Source organism: Punica granatum, chromosome 4 (assembly GCF_007655135.1).
Source record: "Punica granatum isolate Tunisia-2019 chromosome 4, ASM765513v2, whole genome shotgun sequence".
In the NCBI taxonomy this organism is placed as follows: domain Eukaryota; kingdom Viridiplantae; phylum Streptophyta; class Magnoliopsida; order Myrtales; family Lythraceae; genus Punica; species Punica granatum.
The window spans coordinates 38,970,636-38,990,940 of NC_045130.1; the positions used below are offsets into that span (position 1 = coordinate 38,970,636).

The 20,305-nt window shown below is 37.8% G+C and overlaps 2 protein-coding genes across 2 annotated transcripts; one reads left to right on the top strand and one right to left on the bottom strand.

The window, feature by feature from the left end:
* The first annotated feature begins 256 nt into the window (after positions 1-256).
* On the top strand, positions 257-14,530 carry LOC116206053 (tripeptidyl-peptidase 2). Its single transcript, XM_031538791.1, has 34 exons — positions 257-782; positions 1,475-1,553; positions 1,629-1,702; positions 2,570-2,679; positions 2,758-2,838; positions 3,131-3,217; positions 3,325-3,467; positions 3,895-4,045; positions 4,129-4,251; positions 4,368-4,451; positions 5,250-5,437; positions 5,560-5,734; positions 5,857-5,978; positions 6,072-6,151; positions 6,964-7,022; positions 7,638-7,792; positions 8,316-8,494; positions 9,199-9,311; positions 9,387-9,557; positions 9,880-10,008; positions 10,117-10,217; positions 10,297-10,414; positions 10,746-10,825; positions 11,113-11,185; positions 11,402-11,487; positions 11,573-11,624; positions 11,698-11,832; positions 11,907-11,975; positions 12,839-12,931; positions 13,174-13,287; positions 13,364-13,462; positions 13,549-13,641; positions 13,759-13,959; positions 14,081-14,530. The coding sequence occupies exons 1-34, from the start codon at positions 410-412 to the stop codon at positions 14,237-14,239; spliced, it is 4,149 nt and encodes a 1,382-aa protein (XP_031394651.1). The 5' UTR covers positions 257-409; the 3' UTR covers positions 14,240-14,530.
* Positions 14,531-14,909: 379 nt separating this feature from the next.
* Positions 14,910-20,305, bottom strand: LOC116206054 (cytokinin hydroxylase-like). The gene is made up of 4 exons (XM_031538792.1): positions 19,923-20,305; positions 19,115-19,344; positions 17,812-18,429; positions 14,910-15,515 (listed from the first exon to the last, which is right to left on the bottom strand). The coding sequence occupies exons 1-4, from the start codon at positions 20,233-20,235 to the stop codon at positions 15,084-15,086; spliced, it is 1,593 nt and encodes a 530-aa protein (XP_031394652.1). The 5' UTR covers positions 20,236-20,305; the 3' UTR covers positions 14,910-15,083.

Consider the following 20,305-nt stretch of genomic DNA (forward strand, 5'->3'; position numbering starts at 1 on the left):
TGAAAGAAAGAATAGGCCCGTCGGCTCGAAGCCGGATGGAATGGAACCAATTCGAATTCGGTCGGTGGCCTCGGACGGCGCAAGGAGCTACGGCCTGAGCAGAGACCGGCCCGATCATATCAGCATTCCGAAGATGCCCCCTAGTGGGTCCCTCAGTGGCATGCATCATTTCTGACAAAACGGCCTGAGCGTCATTACCACGCAGGGACAAATGCCATAATTTCACCAAGAACGAGAGCCACGCAAAACCCAGCCACATCCGCCGAAAATCTCCACCACTACGGCGGACCTCTCCGGGGAGCCTTCGTTAAAAGCACCGACACAGGTGTCAGTCTCCGCCCTCCGCCACCTCCAGGCCACCGCATTGCCCTGTCAAATTACCAAAAACACCCTCCACAGTACAATTAAGATGCTGTCCACGACTGCATTATTATTATCTTATAAATCATCGTCATTATTAGCTGGCGTATCAGATGCCTCACTCCCACGCTCCTTTTCTTCTTCTGCTGCTTCTTCATTGTCTCCGCCATTTCACTTCCTCATCGGCAAGAGGCCGAGACGGTGGCGCAGCCGTAGCTGCCGGAGGGGAATCAGGTCAATGCCTTGCTCTTCGATCAACGCTGCGAGTGTTGGTGGCGGCGATAATGGTTCATTCCGCAACTTCATGCTGAACGAGTCGACGTTCCTGGCCTCCCTCATGCCGAAGAAGGAGATTGGCGCCGATCGCTTCATCGAGGCCCATCCTGAGTACGACGGCCGTGGCGTCGTCATCGCTATCTTCGGTACTTGGAACCGTACTCTACTCTCTGTTGTGCGTTCTGCTTGGTCTCGTGGGATGATATAAAGTATAAACCAAGTGGTGAATTGTTGTTTGATTAAGCTGCGAGTTCAGCGGCGACCTTTGGTCACGAAGCCGAGTAAACTCTTTACCTGTACCGTCTGTTGCCTTTCTAGTAATAGGAGAATCGGGTAGAGCTGTAGAATCCTGGGGCAGTTGTTTGATTATTTGGTGGCCGAGGTAGTCTACGATTCTACTCAACTTAATGTGCATCGACGTTATTGCACCTCTTAATAACTTGGAACTATGATGCGAGGTTGGACCTCATTTTGGTCTAATGGCTGATCACTAGCTCATTCTGTTGACAGTTAATCGATCATAAGCTGTCAGTTCCCATTCACGGCTCTTTTGTTGAAATTTTCGTTGCCATCTAGACTGAGTACATTGAGCTGTTCATTTTATGATAGACTTATGGATACTGCAGCAGATGAAAGTTGGTCTTGGTTCTCTCTCATCTACAATCTTAGTTTCAGACTTTGGCTCATGAGCTATTCTGCAGCTGGGGTTGATGGAATATTGTGTTTTCTTTATAAGGAGTTGAAAATTGATATCCAACAATCTTTTCATATACAAAATGGGCTTCCTGGAATATAGACAATATTTACCTGACTTTGATGGAGAGGTTGTCCTTTGCAGATTCTGGAGTTGACCCAGCCGCCGCTGGGCTTCAAGTTACGTCAGATGGGAAGCCGAAAATACTAGATGTCCTTGACTGGTAAGTGAATTAAGTATTCAATGAACATAGTTTCTGATTTGTTATGTTAACTATGAGTTTATTGTTTCCATGCAGTACCGGGAGTGGAGATATCGATACATCAAAAGTGGTGAAGGCTGATGCTGATGGCCGTATTGTTGGAGCTTCAGGTCAGTAAATGCAGTATTTAAACTCATCAGTTAGTAATTATCGTGTCTAATTTCTCACTTTGCAACTGGACTAAGAAAAATATTGGAAGATCATAAAGATAGTAGAACCCTGGCTCCTGAGCATTAGAATAACATTGGCTATTCAAAATTCTTGTGCTATGTATCCTTTTAGACTTATTCAGAACAAACCAGTAAAAAGAAGAATTTACCTTTCTGTAAATCCAATCTAATTATAAATAACTATGAACCCTTTACAGAGAATTTTTTTTTAAAAAAAAAAACGAATGTATAAGAAATGAGGGAACTGCTAGATAGGGACCCCATTGTCCATGATAAAATTAGGTTAAAATATAACATTTTCCATCACTTTGTCCCTGATGATCTCATGAGCTGATTAAGTTGTATCAAACTATGGATCTTTATATCTGATCCTCACCTTATATTCCTTAAGCAATCTACCCAATTAGTGAAGACACGGCCTCATGGACACATATAATTATATTGACAGTGACCGACAGGCAGATAAAGTGCCAAGCATTTTCTATAGTCCTCTGCTCCATCATATTCCATTCATTTTACCTTTGAAACTTTTTCCATTCCACTACATACAAAGGGATTTACTTGTTAGTATCTAGCCTCTGCTTTTCTTTAGACCCCTAACTCCCACGTGATGAAAAAAAAGTAAAAGGTCTCGAGTAGAAAATGATCCTATTTGACCGCTGTACATTGCTAACATCAGAAAATACTTCCTCATTTTTTGAGGCCTTTTCTTCATAATGGTTTTTCACATGTTTTATGACTTCGACTTGTATTGAATGATCAATGTAATATCTCACAAAATTCCATCACTATTCCTATTCTTATCAGGGGCTTCTCTTCCTGTTAACCCATCATGGAAAAATCCTTGTGGTGAATGGCATGTGGGCTGTAAATTGGTCTATGAGCTTTTCACAGACACGTTGACATCTCGTTTAAAGGTAGAGATTATTGTCATGGGTCATTTATTTGACTCTATAATTGCCATCTTAATTTGTTCGCTCCTTCATTCTTTACAGAAAGAACGAAAAAAGCAGTGGGATGAAAAAAATCAGGAGGAAATCGCCAAGGCTGTTAAGCGGCTTGATGAATTTGATCAGGTGGTTCAGAAAATTTAGCTGCTAATTTCTGGATTTCACAAATATATGGTTTTGGAACTTCAAATCTATATGAATTCAATTTTGATATTGCTGTAAAATATGCATTAAATATTGTTGTGACATTGCCCAGAGTATAGTTCATCGGTTAGGCAGATTAAATGTGACTGTAATTACTACCATTGCTTGAAAGATGTTTTGTTGCATACTTTCTCACTATGTTAGCACAGAAATACATCTGATGCATCCTTGTGCCTATAGTCTACACGCTCTAACAAATAATATTTTCTGCCAGAAACATGTAAAGATTGAGGATGCAAACCTGAAGAAGATTAAGGAAGACCTCCAAAACCGAGTTGATATCTTGCGAAAGCAAGCTGAAGTAAGTGCAAAGTATTTTCATTCACTATTCCTCTCCCTTGGTAATTTTAATCTGTGAAATTTATCTAATTTTTTTTTTCTTTTTCATGTTTTCACGTCTTTTTTAAGAGCTATGATGACAAGGGCCCTATCATAGATGCTGTTGTATGGCATGATGGAGAAGTTTGGAGGGTTGCTCTTGACACACAGAGTATTGAAGATGATCCAGATTGTGGGAAACTTGCTGAGTTTGAACCCCTGACTAATTTCAGGTGGGCAGGTGCAATTGAAATCGATATGTTGGTGGAAAATTTTCTTCTGAAACCGGGGCATTTCTTATTTGTCATCCATGCATCTATATTTGAAATAACATGCAAAATGCTTCCTTCCATATGTAGAACCCTTTTGATCTCACTTAATAGAAATCTATTTGAGTTGTTTGCTGTTGTTGGCATGCATGCTATGCATTAGATATCATAAATCCTCATCGTTTTTTAGGCAATTTCAGATTCTGCCACTACAAAAACTTTTCTTGCAGTTGGAAATTAACAATTGTGTTCATTTCTGAGCTGCTGAAGTTGGAGATTTCCTTAAAATGAGTGATTCTTTTTAACTTTTCTCAGTCTTTGAGGTTGCATATCGAACATTGTAACTTGTTTCCTTGCGGGGGTGAAATCTTGCCTTTTGCTTACTTGACAGGATAGAGCGCAAGTACGGCATGTTCAGCAAGTTAGATGCCTGTACTTTTGCTGTTAATATGTATGATGAAGGCAACGTCCTCAGTATCGTAACGGATAGTTCTCCTCATGGTACTCATGTTGCTGGTATTGCTACAGCTTTTCACGAAGAGGTATGAAAGTGCCTGTTATAATATTTACACAATTTTATATTGCACCGCATCTTTAGCTAATTGCAGTTTTCAACTCTTGGTAGGAGCCCTTACTGAATGGAGTTGCACCTGGGGCTCAATTAATATCTTGTAAAATTGGAGATTCACGGCTGGGGTCAATGGAGACAGGAACTGGTTTGACGCGGGCACTCATAGCTGCTGTTGAGGTGGCCATCTTTGTTGCTTGTGATTCTATATTTATGCATGTATCATCTTTTACATAATTGTGATTATTTTAATAATGTGACTCTAATGATAGCCATCATCATCTATTTGTTTGCAGCACAAATGTGATCTCATCAATATGAGTTATGGTGAACCTACACTACTGCCAGATTATGGACGCTTTGTTGATCTTGTCGATGAAGTAATGATTTCACACCTTGCAGAAGCTTTTTTGGATAACTTATGCTGTGCAACTTAGTTCTGGTTGGTTCACATTCATATTTTTATGACGGAGATCAATTTTGAGAACTTAATAGTCGTGCCTTAGTTAACACAGATGCTTTTAACCTCAGTCGATTGAGAAAGATGCTATGATAGGTCAGACTGGTAGATGATTCAGGTTGTAAAATTGTATAACAGTTAAAAAAATTAAAGGTCGACCGTTCACCCAAATTCTACGGCTCTTTGGGTGTACGGCCAAGCCATGGTATCCACAATATCCTTAAGTCTCTAGAAACCTGTTAGCCTTTTTATGAGCTTACCATTTTAAAAGTATGCCTTATTTTCCAATTGCTAGAAATTACTTTATCACAGGGAGGGCAGCATCATTATCACACCTCTACTCTTGTATGCAGAGGTGTTATCTTCGAATAGTAGCTTTGTTTAGGCTCACTAGAATGGATTGCCAAGATCTTGATCAATAAAACTAAAATTTATGTATTACAAACAGTAGTTAGGGGTGCTAACCAATCTACTAGAGTATATACAAAAGTTCATGAAGAAAAATGAATCATCTGGACAACAGTTTTCTGGGATCTGATGTGAATCATTTTATTTAAGTCACCAACTTCCAAAGATCTGAATCTCTGTCGTTATGTTGTGCGCGAAACTGTAAAGTGATATCTTTAAAGATAGAGAATCTGAATCAACCTGAACCCAAGGTGCAGTGACATTAATTCTACACTTTCGCATTTATATACCTCTACGGTAATGCATGCAGGTTGTAAACAAGCATCGATTGATTTTTGTAAGCAGTGCTGGCAATAGTGGACCAGCATTAAGTACTGTGGGTGCACCTGGAGGTACTTCCTCAAGCATTATAGGAGTCGGAGCATATGTGTCTCCTACAATGGCTGCTGGTACACATTCTATGGTTGAACCTCCCCCTGAAGGACTAGAGTATACTTGGTATGTACCATCTGCTTGGTTTACTATGTTATTAAATTTAAAATGTCATTGCATCTCTCAGCTCAGGTTTATTTTCTGAATTTCATGGCATTTGTTAATCATTGAGATGGCAATGATTTTAGGTCTAGCCGAGGACCGACAGCTGATGGAGATCTCGGTGTCTCTATAAGTGCCCCGGGTGGTGCTGTTGCCCCTGTCCCCAAATGGACTCTTCAAAGACGCATGCTAATGAATGGAACATCAATGGCATCTCCATCAGCTTGTGGTGGAGTTGCCTTGCTTATCAGTGCTATGAAGGTTATTTTGATTTGAGCTGTGATCTTGGTTTTCTTTGTTTGTGGATGTTGTTTGAACTTTGAAGCACACTGTCTTTGTGGGCCTTTATCATCTTAACTGCTTGTCTTTTTTCTACATGGCAGGCAGAAAGCATCCCAGTGAGCCCATACACAGTGAGAACAGCTCTTGAAAATACGTGCATTCTTATAGGTGCTCTTCCAGAAGACAAACTATCCACTGGACAAGGGCTTATGCAAGTTGATAAGTAAGATTGCTTCCATCAGCCTTTGTCTATATTCCTGAATCCTGAAGTCATTATGGAAATTAATTTTCCTGGTCTATGAATGACACATCACAGGGCTTTTCAGTATGTAATGCAGTATCGGGATTTTCCATGTGTCCGGTACCAACTAAAGATCAATCCGTCTGGAAAGTCTGGTGAGTTTAAAATCTTTGTCCATGGTGGCTTTTGTACAATTATGTTTTATTCGAGGATTTTTTTATTCCCCTTCCATTGGCTAATAACCTTTCCCTAAAACGTGAGAATCCGGAGTCCCCAATGTCAACTTAACAGGATATGCTACTCTGAATTTTTTGTGGTACCTCAGTGGTTGGTTTTTAAAGAACAAGGAGAATGTCAAGTTGCAATCTTCCCTAAACAGAACATCTTTCCAATTAAAAACTAGATTTGAGCAATATATGGTCAAGGTATTGTATGGTTTTCTATTTTTTCTTCCCAAATTTTCCATTTGAATCATAAGCAGATTAGTTACTAGAAAATAGATATTTCTTTCTATTTTATCACCATTGTAAATAGTCAGTTGCCACGCCTCCCCAAACTGATCAGTGAGCCAAATGCTAGGATTGAAAGAATGATCTTAGAACTCAAGGTCTAAATCTCCCAGTCAAAAATCTAGCCAATGTGCAACGGTGTTATGGTGCTCCATATGTTTCTTCGTGAAAATTTTATCTTGCTTGGGGATAGATATTATTTTTAACAGGTTAAAAGTGCAACACTATGATCCTTCAAAGAGGCCAAGGTTCTTGTATGAGTGTATGGAGATATTATTGTACGGTGGATATTTGATTCTAGTCCTCTCAATATATACCTTAAGCACAGTCCACAAACTTCCTTTTGGTCTGAGTTATGCATCTCCATTGCTGCTATTCTGAATTCTATGTATACTTATCTATAATCTTGTCTGAAAAATGGAATAGCATATTAAAAAATAATCTTTTGTTGGTTGTAGCTCCAATATCTCGTGGAATTTACCTAAGGGAAGCTAGTGCTTGCAAACAATCTACTGAGGTGAGGTTCAGCTAAGTCTTCTAGTGATAGAATCTTCAATAGCTGGGAGGACCATGCGATCCTCTATTATCCATGCTTATAACTTTTTTTTCCCTCTAAATCTGAAAGTTGAAGTATCTTGTAAAAACAGCCTGTTAATTTTTCTACTGGAGACAATTTGTTACATTATTATTTTCTGACATGATAGTGGCTATAAAAATTCATCGGTCGTGGATAGCTGTCATCATAAATTATTTCACACGGCATGATGGAAAGAAAAGTGCTCTTGGATGTTCAACTACGGACAGCCATTGAAAGTATCTTTCTATTCGATGAAGATAAAGAACCTTCTATACAAAATAAGTTTGATAGATCAATTGGGGGGAGGGTATCCTGTTGCACAAAAATAACAAATAAGTTTCATTAATATGGGAATCAGTTATTCTTTTCTTTTGTCAACTTTTAAGGAGGCATATCAAATTTCAGCAAAGATTTTTTTTCATGCATTTTAGGTGTCCTGCTTCATAAGAGTGTATTTGTTCTTACTGCATATCATCTTCCTTCTGTGCTGTAAATCAGCTAGTTCAGTCCAATATTTCTCTGTGCAGCTAACAGTTTATGGCATTTTTTCCACAGTGGACTGTGCAAGTCGAGCCAAAGTTTCATGAAGATGCAAATAATCTAGAGGAGTTGGTTCCTTTTGAGGAATGTATTCAGTTGCACTCCACTGACAAGTCGGTTGTAAGGCCTCCTGAGTATCTCCTCCTTACTCACAATGGTCGAAGCTTCAAGTTAGTAAGCATTACCCTGCCGCTTAAGTTTAATTTTATATATATATATATATTATTTGCATGGAATGTGCTTATGTAATTATCAAAAAAAGAAAAAAATGATGTGCTTATCTGGAACTGAAATCAACCACTGATATTAAGGAGCTTTGAGTTAGAGTGACTCATTAATGCTATTCAAATGGGTGTATACACATAAACTGCACAACCATATAAGGGTGGTAATGGGCATTGACTGGTCGGACTCTGCACTTTCTGAGGCATCTATTTGTTGATATATATGCTGCTCTACTCGCAGTAAATCTTTTCTAGGGGGTCAGCTTCTTCTTGGTAATTTATGTATCACCTCCATTTTGAAATGATTGGTAAACTCTTAAATTGCCCCTAAAAATTCGTAGTTAATTGCTGCTGTTAATTTCTTTTTATAGAGCTCAAATTTCCACTAAATTTTGCATCTCTTCATAATTTTAGAGTAGAATTTTGCTACAAAATTTTAATATCTGAGTATATATTTTCCTTTCTTCAGCATTGTCGTGGATCCTAGCAATCTTAGCAGTGGTCTTCACTATTATGAAGTCTATGGCATTGACTGCAAATTGCCGTCGCGTGGCCCTCTTTTCAGAATTCCAGTTACTATAACAAAACCAGCGGCTATACTGAATCGTCCTCCAGTAGTTTCTTTCTCAAAAATGTCATTCGAACCAGGTAATGATCTGCTGTTCAGAATCCAGAAATGGCAGTACACTTTTCACTTCAGTAGTGATCACTGAGAACACATACTATTATCATATTAAATGAAATACTAGTGCTCGTCTCCAGTCTGGATGATTTATTGATTAATTTATGATATTCTTCTTGCTATCTCTTTATTTTTCTTATCGGTCTTAGTGATCTATTCCATATTAAATGTTAGAGGGAGAGATTTCACAGTTTCCTCAGTTAGAATAATGATTGTTGCTCTACCTGTGATGGTAACATATTACTGTTGGGGTTGAAGCACCTTGAAAGAATGGTTAACCATTTTGTAGAATTATCAGTCAAAATTCTGGTAGGATGTTTCAGTATTCTGGTTTTTCGCCATCAACATAGTCAGTTATTTGCTATTAATTTAAAATCCGTGAGATTGTGTCCCAATAAGAAAAATGACCGTGGAGTTAAGAGCTCAGGAGTCGGTGCAGTTAGCTGCTCGTGATAAATATGTTTAGTCAATGATCTTTGTTGGGACCTCCCAGCTCCTAGAATGACTCAAAATCCACATAACTTCCTAAGATCCTTATTTATATCTATAATAGTAAGCATTAATGAAATGCATTTTATTTACCGGGGGGGGGGAAGGTTTTTTTGTGCTGTGCAAATTAATTTTTGCTACTTTTTTTTATTTTTTTTGCTTGTTGGCATTGCTGTGATAGGCCACATAGAGCGGAGATATATTGAAGTCCCACTAGGTGCTACCTGGGTAGAGGCAACCATGAAGACATCAGAGTTTGATACAACTCGTAGATTTTTTGTTGACACTGTCCAGGTATTGCAACTAACCTTTTAATACATGGGCTTGTGGAAAATTGCACTTACGAACGTGCACTGTGCTGCTGTGCAGATCTGCCCCCTGCAAAGGCCCATGAAATGGGAGAGTTTTGTGACATTCTCTTCTCCATCTGCTAAAAGCTTTGCCTTCCCAGTGGTGGGTGGTCAGACAATGGAATTAGCAATAGCACAGTTTTGGTCAAGTGGAGTAGGAAGTCAAGAAAGCGCCGTGGTGGATTTTGAGGTAGTACGTTTACTTCAAATTTTGGATATTAGACTTGATATCTGTCACCAATTGGAATATCTGTTGTTCAATCTCTTGATCAAGGTATACTGAGCTTATGATGTTTTTGCTTTATCATCAATAGAAATTAAAACTTCTGATTACTTTGGGATATGTTCTCAAATGTCGGAAAATTTAAGGGATCTGTATGGATAGTATTTGAGGTGTCTCACTAACTGTGATCAAAGTATGAGAAGCAAGTTAGTTCCTCTTATCTTTGTAACAGTTTCTCAATTATCATTTTCTCAAGTTTCTCATTTCTGCGGTGCATGCTTGTTCCCAGATTGTCTTTCATGGAATTGACATCAACAAAGATGAAGTAATACTCGATGGCAGTGAAGCACCAGTCAGAATTGATGCTGAAGCTCTGCTTGCATCTGAGAAACTTGCACCCGTTGCCATTCTCAACAAGGCAAGGTCTCCCCCTGTTTCTTTTGATTAGTAGCAGAGCGAATTCCCCTAATATATATATATATATATATTCTGAAATTCTCTTTTCTGCTTTTCTCGTGCTTTACAGATGAGAATTCCGTATCGACCTGTAGAGACAAAACTTACCGCTCTCTCATCAAGCAGAGACAGGCTACCTTCTGGCAAACAAATATTAGCCCTTACATTAACGTATGTTTGACACTATCTGCCTTACCACAAAACTTGCTAGATTTTCGTTCAATCTATTTATGATGTCTCTGCCATGCAGCTACAAGTTAAAATTGGAAGATGGAGCAGAAGTAAAACCTTACATTCCACTACTTAACAATCGTATATATGACACTAAGTTTGAGTCTCAATTCTATATGATATCAGATGCAAACAAGGTATTTCTCACTTTCCCCCTTTTTCTTTTCGTGGTTTAAGTACCTCATATACACATATATATATATATATATATATATTCTTTTTAGAATATTACAGTTCGAGATGCTTGTTACTAGATAAATACTGGAAGTTTTCTATGCTAAAAGTGCGCCATTTATGCTACTTATATTGTATCAGAAAATTTTAAAATGTTACATGCTGCAGCAGTAGTTGCAGTGCATCAAATTCTTGCTCTAGGAGACTGATATGAGTTAATAGCTTTTGGCTTCGGCTGACTTTGCATGACTATGATTCATGCTTGAAATCTCTTGCAATTGCTTTCTGCTACAGCGTATACATGCAATGGGGGACTGTTACCCAAAATCTTCTGTACTCCCCAAGGGAGATTACACTTTACAGTTATACCTAAGGTAATGATTACTTTTTAATTTGGAAATCCTCATGTGCATGCCATGCCTCTTGTTTCTTGTATCTAATAATTTGAGTTCTTTGCCAAAAGATCTGGTCAGGGAAGTGAAATTCGTTCAACAGTTATTCCTATTTCCAAGCTATTTTTATGTTGTTCAAGAAGAGTAATTGCTGTGAACCATTCAGATGCTACTCAGTGGAACCATGCTCAATTTTGATGAAATAATTTCTAGGTTTACCATGAGCTGATTTCTATATCCATGCTTTCATTACATTGGTCGTGTTCCAGGCATGACAATATGCAATATTTGGAGAAAATGAAGCAGTTGGTGGTGTTTGTGGAGAAAAATCTGGAGGACAAGGTACCCTGTATATAGTGGAATGCAAGAATACTGTGTTTCCTTGTATATTCAAATGAAGTCGGAAGTTAAATAATTTGAATATTGGATATACTTGAAAGTGTGGATATAAGAGCACTGCGAAAACTTTGGGCTTTATACTGTATTTGTTTCTCATAGGCGTGTCATAATTATCTATCTTGTGAATTACATGCTCTGCTGGTCTACTTTTTCATTCAGGATACCCTTCGATTGAGCTTTTTCTCCCAACCAGATGGTCCGGTGATGGGAAATGGAGCTTACAAGTCCTCTGTCTTAATTCCAGGGTACATTATGTTTCCCTGTCTTAACTTTCAAAGCTGCTTCTTTCCTTTATGTGATTATTCTCTCAAAGAAGGCATCTTTGTGTAGAAAAAAGGAAGCGATATATTTGGGCCCACCAGTGAAAGACAAGCTCCCAAAGGTAGTAATAGCGTGATGTGATTTCTCGTGAATCAATCAATTATGTGCTCGCTAACAGGCAGAGATTAATGCAGAACTGTCCACAAGGGTCTCTGCTGGTTGGAGCAATCTCATATGGAAAACTATCATCTGCTGGTTCTGGTGAAGGAAAAAACCCACAAAAGAACCCTGTGTCTTACCAGATATCTTATGTTGTGCCACCCAATAAGGTTGTTTTCCCTCTCTCTTCTGTTGCGTTTGATTCAAAGTTTTGTTTGTTCATGTATGTATTTAATTTTTGAAGGTTGAGGAGGACAAGGGAAAAGTTTCATCCGCAACTACAAAGTCTGTGGCGGAACGGTTAGAAGAGGAGGTACATGCAGCACCCCATGAATTTATTCTCCTTTTGGTGGGAATTTACAGTCGAGTTCTCATCCCATTTTATCATTATGCTGGGATGAGTAGAGGCTAATAAATTGAAAATGACTTTGCTCTGCAAAAAAGAGCAGAAATAATGAGGAGCATTGTGCATGCTGTTCCCTTAACAATATATAAAACGTAACCTGTAAACAGTGACATCTGCTCTAAAATATTCAAAATATCTTTCACATTGAATGAGCTCTTGAAGATGTCGTTCATATCGAGTGTATCGGAGCATACGGCTATGGAATCAGTAAATAGTTTTTCGTATAGAGGTGATGAAGGAAGCTCAATTGAGGTCTTGAATTTTTCCTCTAATACTCATGCTCGGGGTAAGATATACTTATTGATATTCCTTATATTTGCTGATATAATTAGACCAGGTCCTTGTCTTGTGTCACTGCACTTTAATGGACCATCAATTATGTACTTTTAATATTCATATTTGTGGCCATGGTCTATTCTTCCTCTAATACATGAAGTCAGGCTCATGCTAAGATATATTTATTGGTTTCATATATATTTGCTGATATAAATAGACGAGGTCCTTGTGCCACTGCACCCCATTGTGCCATCAATTATGTATCTTGAATATTCATATTTGTGGCTATGGTTCTAGATTGTTTTGAAGTATATATGCCGTTTTGAGAATTGAGAAACTTCAGAATAGATCCTTGGAAACCTGCTTGTAGATGTTGAGCATAATGGGGTTTTCCTTTGATATTCAATACACGTATTTTTTCTGCATTAAATTTCTCCCAGATGTAACAAAAAACATTTGCGTTTACCTTGTTCTGTTTTCCACGTGTCAATCAGGTTCGCAATGCAAAGATAAAGTTTCTGGGTACTCTTCAGCAAGGCACTGATGAAGAATGCACAGAGTGGAATAAATTGAAGGCACACCTTAAGGTGACGTCTAATTGTTATCTTGGAAAGAGGCACATGAAATCACTATTTGTTACAGTAGCATGGCACTGATGGCAGGAAATGCTTTGTGGTAAAAATTAGATCTGATGAACTTTTACATAAGACAAAAATCTGGAGTTTTGCCACTCATGGGCACTGGAACTCTTCTGCTACATGCTAAACTTATTCAACTGTCTGCCTTCGTAAATGAAAGCGTTTGAATTGTTATTGTTTGTGGATTGCAGTCAGAGTACCCAAAACACACTCCATTGCTTGCTAAGATCTTGGAAGGCTTACTTTCTCGTAGTAACGTTCAGGACAAAGTTCGCCACCAGAAGGAGGTTTTTTTTTGGTTTCCAGCTAAGTTTCAGAGTAATGTTTACTCTCAGAGTAGGAATTGCTGGTTCAATTGCTCTAATGAATGATGCAACGCAGGTCATAGAGGCAGCAGATGAAGTTATTGATAGCATTGACACAGAGGAATTGGCCAAATTCTTTGCTTTCAAAAGCGACCCCGAAGATGAGGAGGCGGAGGTTTGTTTTCTGGATCCTACTTTGTTACTCTTCTTCTTTGGGATTATCATATCACTTAATTCAGAAGCCACTCTGCTTTCCCTCAGAAAATGAAGAACAAGATGGAGACGACCCGTGATCAACTAGTAGAGGCTTTATACCAGAAAGGCCAGGCCCTGGCCGAAATCGAGTCTGCTAATGTGAGAACACTCGCTTACTGTGTCTGGCAGATGTATGCTTGACATGATTCAATTGGAAGCAGCAACTTCCACAGTTTATTAGCATATTAAATACGATTGCTGTGGTAATTGTTGCAGAGAGATGTGGAATCTGCAAGTGAAGGCTCCAAAGATAAGGATGGGAATAACGATCAATCTGCATGGGAAGTCATCGACTCGGATCTCTTTGAGGAGAACTTCAAGGAATTGAAGAAGTGGGTTGATGTGAAGTCTGCGAAGTATGGTAACCTGCTAGTCATACGTGAGAGGCGATCGGGAAGGCTAGGAACAGCTCTCAAGGTGCTTCTCCTAATATAACTATTCCTTTGTGGGAAACCATATTCTAGAGAATGATACCATAATACTTCGATTATTGCCCTGAAATTTCATGTCTTGAGCTCGATTGGTTCCCTTGTTTCAGGCATTGAACGACATGATCCAAGAAGATGCTGATCCTCCCAAGAAGCAGCTCTACGAACTGAAACTCTCTTTGCTTGAAGAGATGGGTTGGGGCCACCTTGTAACGTATGAGCGGACATGGATGCACGTTCGGTTCCCGCCAAGCTTGCCGTTGTTTTAGTCTTAAGTTCTCAAGGATTGATTTGCTTCGAGGAGTGATAATGTCCAATCCTTGCACAAAGAAGTCTTTCAATCCGTGCTTTGAACTACTACTGTATCTTATATAAATAAGAACTTGCGCGTGCAAGGCGGTCAAAATGTGTACGATGTTACTTGGGAAGCTGTGGTTAGGGTAAGAATTTCGGTGGGGACCGCGTGATTTTATTAAGCTCTTTGTACATTTAGCGCTCCGTAGCCCTTCAAAACTTATTGTTATCAAATCGATGAGGAGCTCACCGTTGTATACAGTTCAGAAAACTGTTTTTCGGCTTAGATCACGATATTCCTAAAGCTGGTACAAGATGACCTGTGCCCGACCATAAGTATAACTCGATATTGTTGTATAGGATTTGCCCAATTGACACGTCTGAAGGAATCAATGTTGGGCTTATTGGATCCTTAGCAATTCATGCGAGAATTGGTCAGGGGTATTTAGAAAGTCCATTTTATGAAATCTTTGAGAGGTGGAAGGATGTGTCTCATTGTATGCGAAATAATAGTTTACCTTTAAAAATAAATATAAAAAAAAAGCGTGAAACAGGAAGACTAGGTGTTGGATTGATTATAAAAGTCCATTATTGTCGAAATAGGCAATATTTAGTAATACATCCTGGTTGTAAACATATGCCGTATTTACAACTAATTATTCATTATTATCCAATAAATACTTAAGGCAATACAGGGCTTAATACACTGGAATGAAGAACAACAAATCCTTATGAAGACTGGGTTCCACATGGGCCTAAGGGGTTTGTTTCTGGAAGGAAGCCCACGGTCCGAGATGGCGTCCGGTGTTCGATGGAGGCCTAGTAGAGGGATTGGATGATGAGAGGCAGCCCATGGGCCGGCCTAAGGGAGAGCATGATCAACGGATAATGGCGGTAGCTCGGCGACACACAGAACGAGAACCGAGTGAGGATCATGGACAGGACAACCTTGTATTCCATCATCATCAGGTTCCGGCCAATGCACATCCTTCCCCCGAACCCGAATGGCAAGAACCCCATCTTGTGCCTGCACCTGCCACTGGTATCGTCTTTGAACCTCTCGGGCCTGAACTCATTCACATCTTCTCCCCACAGGTCAGGGTCGTGGTTCATGGACACTACATCGATCCACATGTTTGTTCCGCTCGGGATAACCATGTTGCTGTGGATACGGATATCTTTCCTTGCCTGTCTCTGCACGTTTGGGGCCGGGGAGTACAAGCGCAGAACCTCGTACATAACCCAATCCATCTGCCACGAATTAATTTGAAGTGGTCAGACTTTTTCTTCTGCATTTTTTGTAGTTATATATATACTTATCTCTGAAGACCAAACATTATTTAGTTTTTTTTCTTTCAAACCGCTAGCCAACATACATTATTATTAACTAGGTTGAGCTGAACAAGATTTCCACTGATACCTAAGCTATGATGGTCAAAGTCCATTGTCAAATGCAAAAAGAATAAATAAATAGATAAATTAATTAATTAATAAAATAAAAACAATCGAAGAAAACAATAAAAATAGTTCATATATTTCTAGAAAAATATAATTCCTATAGTATGTCTTATACCATTATAAAGAAAAAAATCCATTTGATATAACTTTTATTTTCCTAAATTATTTATATCAAATATAATATAATTTATATAAGTCGTTAATTCTCTCTCTCTCTCCCCCCCTTTTTTTCCACCTTCACATAATAATTGAAAAAAAATTATGGGGCATTTTCCTATAATTTGCCAACGCCTGCATTTTTAACTATGTTGGCAAGATTAATATATGTATATTACATGATTGAAATTGTAGCTAGTCTGCATATATATATATATATATTGGAAAAAATTAGCATCATAACACGTAATTTCCTCTTTCCATAATCATAAGCTGTTTTTAATTAATAACTAGACACTCATCCATGCTACGCATGGCACATATTAAATAATGTGATTGATTAAAAAAATAATTTAAAATAAAAGAATATTTTATTTTATTTTATTTTTTCAGTTTGAGTTTTTGGTCTATATTGAACATATATATTCACATGATTATATATGTAACTATTTACATATACCAATCCACTCATATAGTATAACTGGATTTCATATTATTTTTTTACTAGTATATATATTTTTCATATATATGTATATTTTATCCATAGTGGTTTCAAAATGAAAATTGAGAAAACAAGTTAAAATTGCATGCAACTTTCATACAAAAAATATTAACAATAATTATTCTTTTAGAATTATGAGAAATTAGATGAATTTTTTATTTATTTTCCTCCTATTTTTCTTTAATAGATTTTCACTCTTATTTTCTAATAAATTTTCACTTTTTTTACTCTTAATTATTTAGATTTTTCTTCTTATTCTTTGCTAGGGTTTTGTTATATTAATTACTCTACCGTATATTTTATTTTCATGTTACTTTTAAAATTATTGTATTTGCATTACAACAAGAAATTAAGTTAGTAGTACTTACAATGAAAAACTCATTGCAGTTTGTTTTTGGTTGAACATTAGAATTGAAAATTTGTCCTCCCTTGTTTCAATTATTTAATTATTTCTTCATGTCCAATAGATATATAACATTTTGATAATGTAATTTCATACTATTATTTTATAAATAGATATATGCAAATAATTAAAATATTATACCATCACTTGCTATGTTAATCTCAATTTTTTAAATGTAATTTTACATTATAATCGACTTATTTATTTTTAATTTTTGGTGCCAGTAATTATCTTTTTCTTTGAATAAAAAACTTTATCAATATATTTCAATCGTTGATTAGTTAGTTTCATTTTTATTAATTTGGTAAACTTAAATAGTTAAACTAATAAAAAGATAATATATAATTATATTTTTCTAATGAAATTTAAGTTTTGCATATATTTTCTAGAATTTTGATATTATATCTCACAACTCAATTAAAAAATTTGTACTTATACGCACATGTAAATTCACTTTTATATATATACATACATATATACACATATATAGTAGCAATGAAGGAAATATTCATAGATCGCTTTGGTATCAACTAATTAATATCTCTTAACAGACACCCTTAAGAGATATTGCTCCTTATTCCCTTGATCCGCTTATATATACTGAAACCCTGGCTCTTTGATCGTGCATTCGATCTCATTCGTGCTTTACATTCTATTTGATTTGATTATTGGTGCAAAACGTAACAAATTAGCACGACATGTAGAACAACATCTGAAATCATTAGTTAATTGTAATTTTTTAAGGAGAAGGACATGATGATATATAGTTTGTTACATCGAGCATAATCATATGGATTGAAAATTATAAGAACTCGATCATGCCTTGTTTAGACCGATATGCACTGGACAATTTCTTAAGGAAATGATTGGTTTGCTAGACACATTCGCATGATAAAAGATCAGCAATAACATAGTGGTTTAGGAAATCTATTCAGCCAAAAAAAAAATATTGGTTTAGGAATCTCTCTATCAAATTGAAGAGAATGCACGTTTGGATGAGAAATTTATAAAACCATAGGACCTCTTACCTTCTTTAGCCCAGGAAGCATGGCTGTGTCGAGCTCTTTATCCCCGACCACGTGTTCGATCTCCTCTCTCAATTGCTGTTGCCACTCTGGATACATGGCAAGTAGAAGCAGAGTCCATGTCAGGGCCAGAGCCGTTGTCTCGTGACCGCCAAAGAAGAATGTCTTGCATTCATCAACGAGCTCTCTTGTAGTGAGCTTCTTGCCATGGTGCCGGCCATCTACTCCACGATGGTTTTCCTCGAGCAACAACCCAAGCAAGTCCCGCTGTGTATTTACAGTGGAAGAGTTCACCCTATCGGTGATGATTGCCATCAGAAGGGCATCGATCTCCTTCCCCAGCCTTTTTGCCTTTAGGGTTTTGTGAGGGTACGCAAACTTGTTGTATGGTACGCCTACATATCGATTCGAGTTGAAGAGAGTGAACTGGAGAGCTCTTAACTTCTCGAGCACTCTCTTGCAGTCTCCTGGGCTGATGCCGAAACTTGACCGTGCAATGATCTCCCCAGCTAGTGTTGTGAATTCCTTCTCGACATCAATTTCAAGCTTACCACAATCCATTAGGGCTGACCACCTGGATATTGTTTTTGTTGTGGATTCCACCATTAGGATTGCCATTTCCTGTTAATAAGATGAAAGAAAAAAACATATACGTCTGTCATCCACTAAAATTGAATATGAACAATTGCACGTTTTTGAACAAATATTTATTCAGCTTTCAATTGGGAATAGGACTTTCAGTAATTTATTATGGTAGGCAGTTAAATAAGCAAAACGAATAGCACACCGAGTTTCTTGATAAGAATACGCTTTAGACTAGTATGTGAACAACGTAGTGCCTTTTGAAACTCGAACACTTTGTCCCATATTCTCATCGTAAATCTAGGGCAACGATATTCACTGTCATATGATTTGCTAGACCTGTGTCTATAAGCTTTAAAATCCTAATGATATTCATTGGGGAAAAAAGCTTAGTTTATACGTCCAAAGTTTTCAATCATATATATATGTACACACACACACAAAAACTTAATCTTGTAGTATCGATTCCAAATTGAAACTTCTGTTATACTTTTATCTTCTCGCAACTATGCATTATAAAATTTTACTATATTGCACGGGACTAATTCATAGTTTCACCAGGGCTGCCAAAAAGATTTGAAGTCCGAACATATAAGATCAGCTCTTACCTGGAAAGCCAAACAAGATTACGAACTTCATATATATTTATATATGTTTATATATGTATTGTGTGTGTGTTAATACAGATAGAGATAAGAAGGGAGATAGAGGGAGCTAGACAGACCTTCAAGTGGGAGGGGGAGAAAGCAGGAGTAATGATATGCCGACGATGAACCCACTTATCGCCTTCGGTCATTAGGAGTCCATTCCCAAACATTGGCTCCCTATCCTTCTTAAACACTCCTGGCTTCCCCCAACTCTTCCCCAACATTCCCCCCGCCACCTCTTTCAAGAAATTCGGATCTGCTATGTAAAGGAATGGCTCCGTTCCAAGCCAATATGCAAACACCTTCCCTGAAAATCACCAACCGAGAAGTGAGGATTTTGTCTCTATGGGTCGATCTGGCCAGGGGGACTAAGAACTGGGGAAATCTGGTCGAGTGATGTATTGATCGCAGCATTTAGTGAACATATAGGGCAACCTATTTGGATTTAGAACGAATATATCAAAAATTTCTGTTGTTTAAGGCATATAGTCATAGATAATAAATTAGGGTTTCATCTCATGAGCATCCGGAAGCCCAATTGAACTCCGACTAATCCAGTCGAACTGGGTCGGTCCACTAAGAGGTAAAACTCTCATAACTCGGATTTTCTACATTCATAAAGACTCGAATCCGAAAACCTTGTTAAAACAGAACAAGCGTCGAACTGTTTTCCAACTAATGTTGGTAGAGCTAGGTTTTTTGTTACTGCCTACTGAAAATTCCATTTGTTAAAAGTCACAGACATGTTCGATACCTAATAGAATTATATGTTTCCCTTTATTAGTTATTTAGAATTTCTCTCCTTTATAACCAAAAAAAAAATTACCATTTGAAAGATTAGGGCACAAAACATGCGCGAGAGATTCTAAGCTAGAGAAGGCTTACCATGCAACCTCTGCCATCGAGAAAAGTAAGGAAAGACGGTGGCGTGGATATCATGATGTATTATATCCGTCGTCTTGGATGATCCGACGACAACAGAGTTAGAATTACCCTTTTTCATTTCTCCTATATTTCCTAGAGGAAACATAGGGCTCGGCCCCCCGAACCCGCTCTTCCTAAGCTTACTATGGAACCGCGTAGGCAAAACATAGCAAGCGAACAAAACCCTCCCAAACATAACAAAGACCAAAATCATCACAATTGCAACCAACAATAGATCATCATGAGCATGAAATGGAGAGCGGTGAGGATCCATCTCTCTCTCTCTCTCCCCCTTTCCCTTTCTCTCCTCTATAATTCTGCAATGATATGAGCTAGGTAAATGA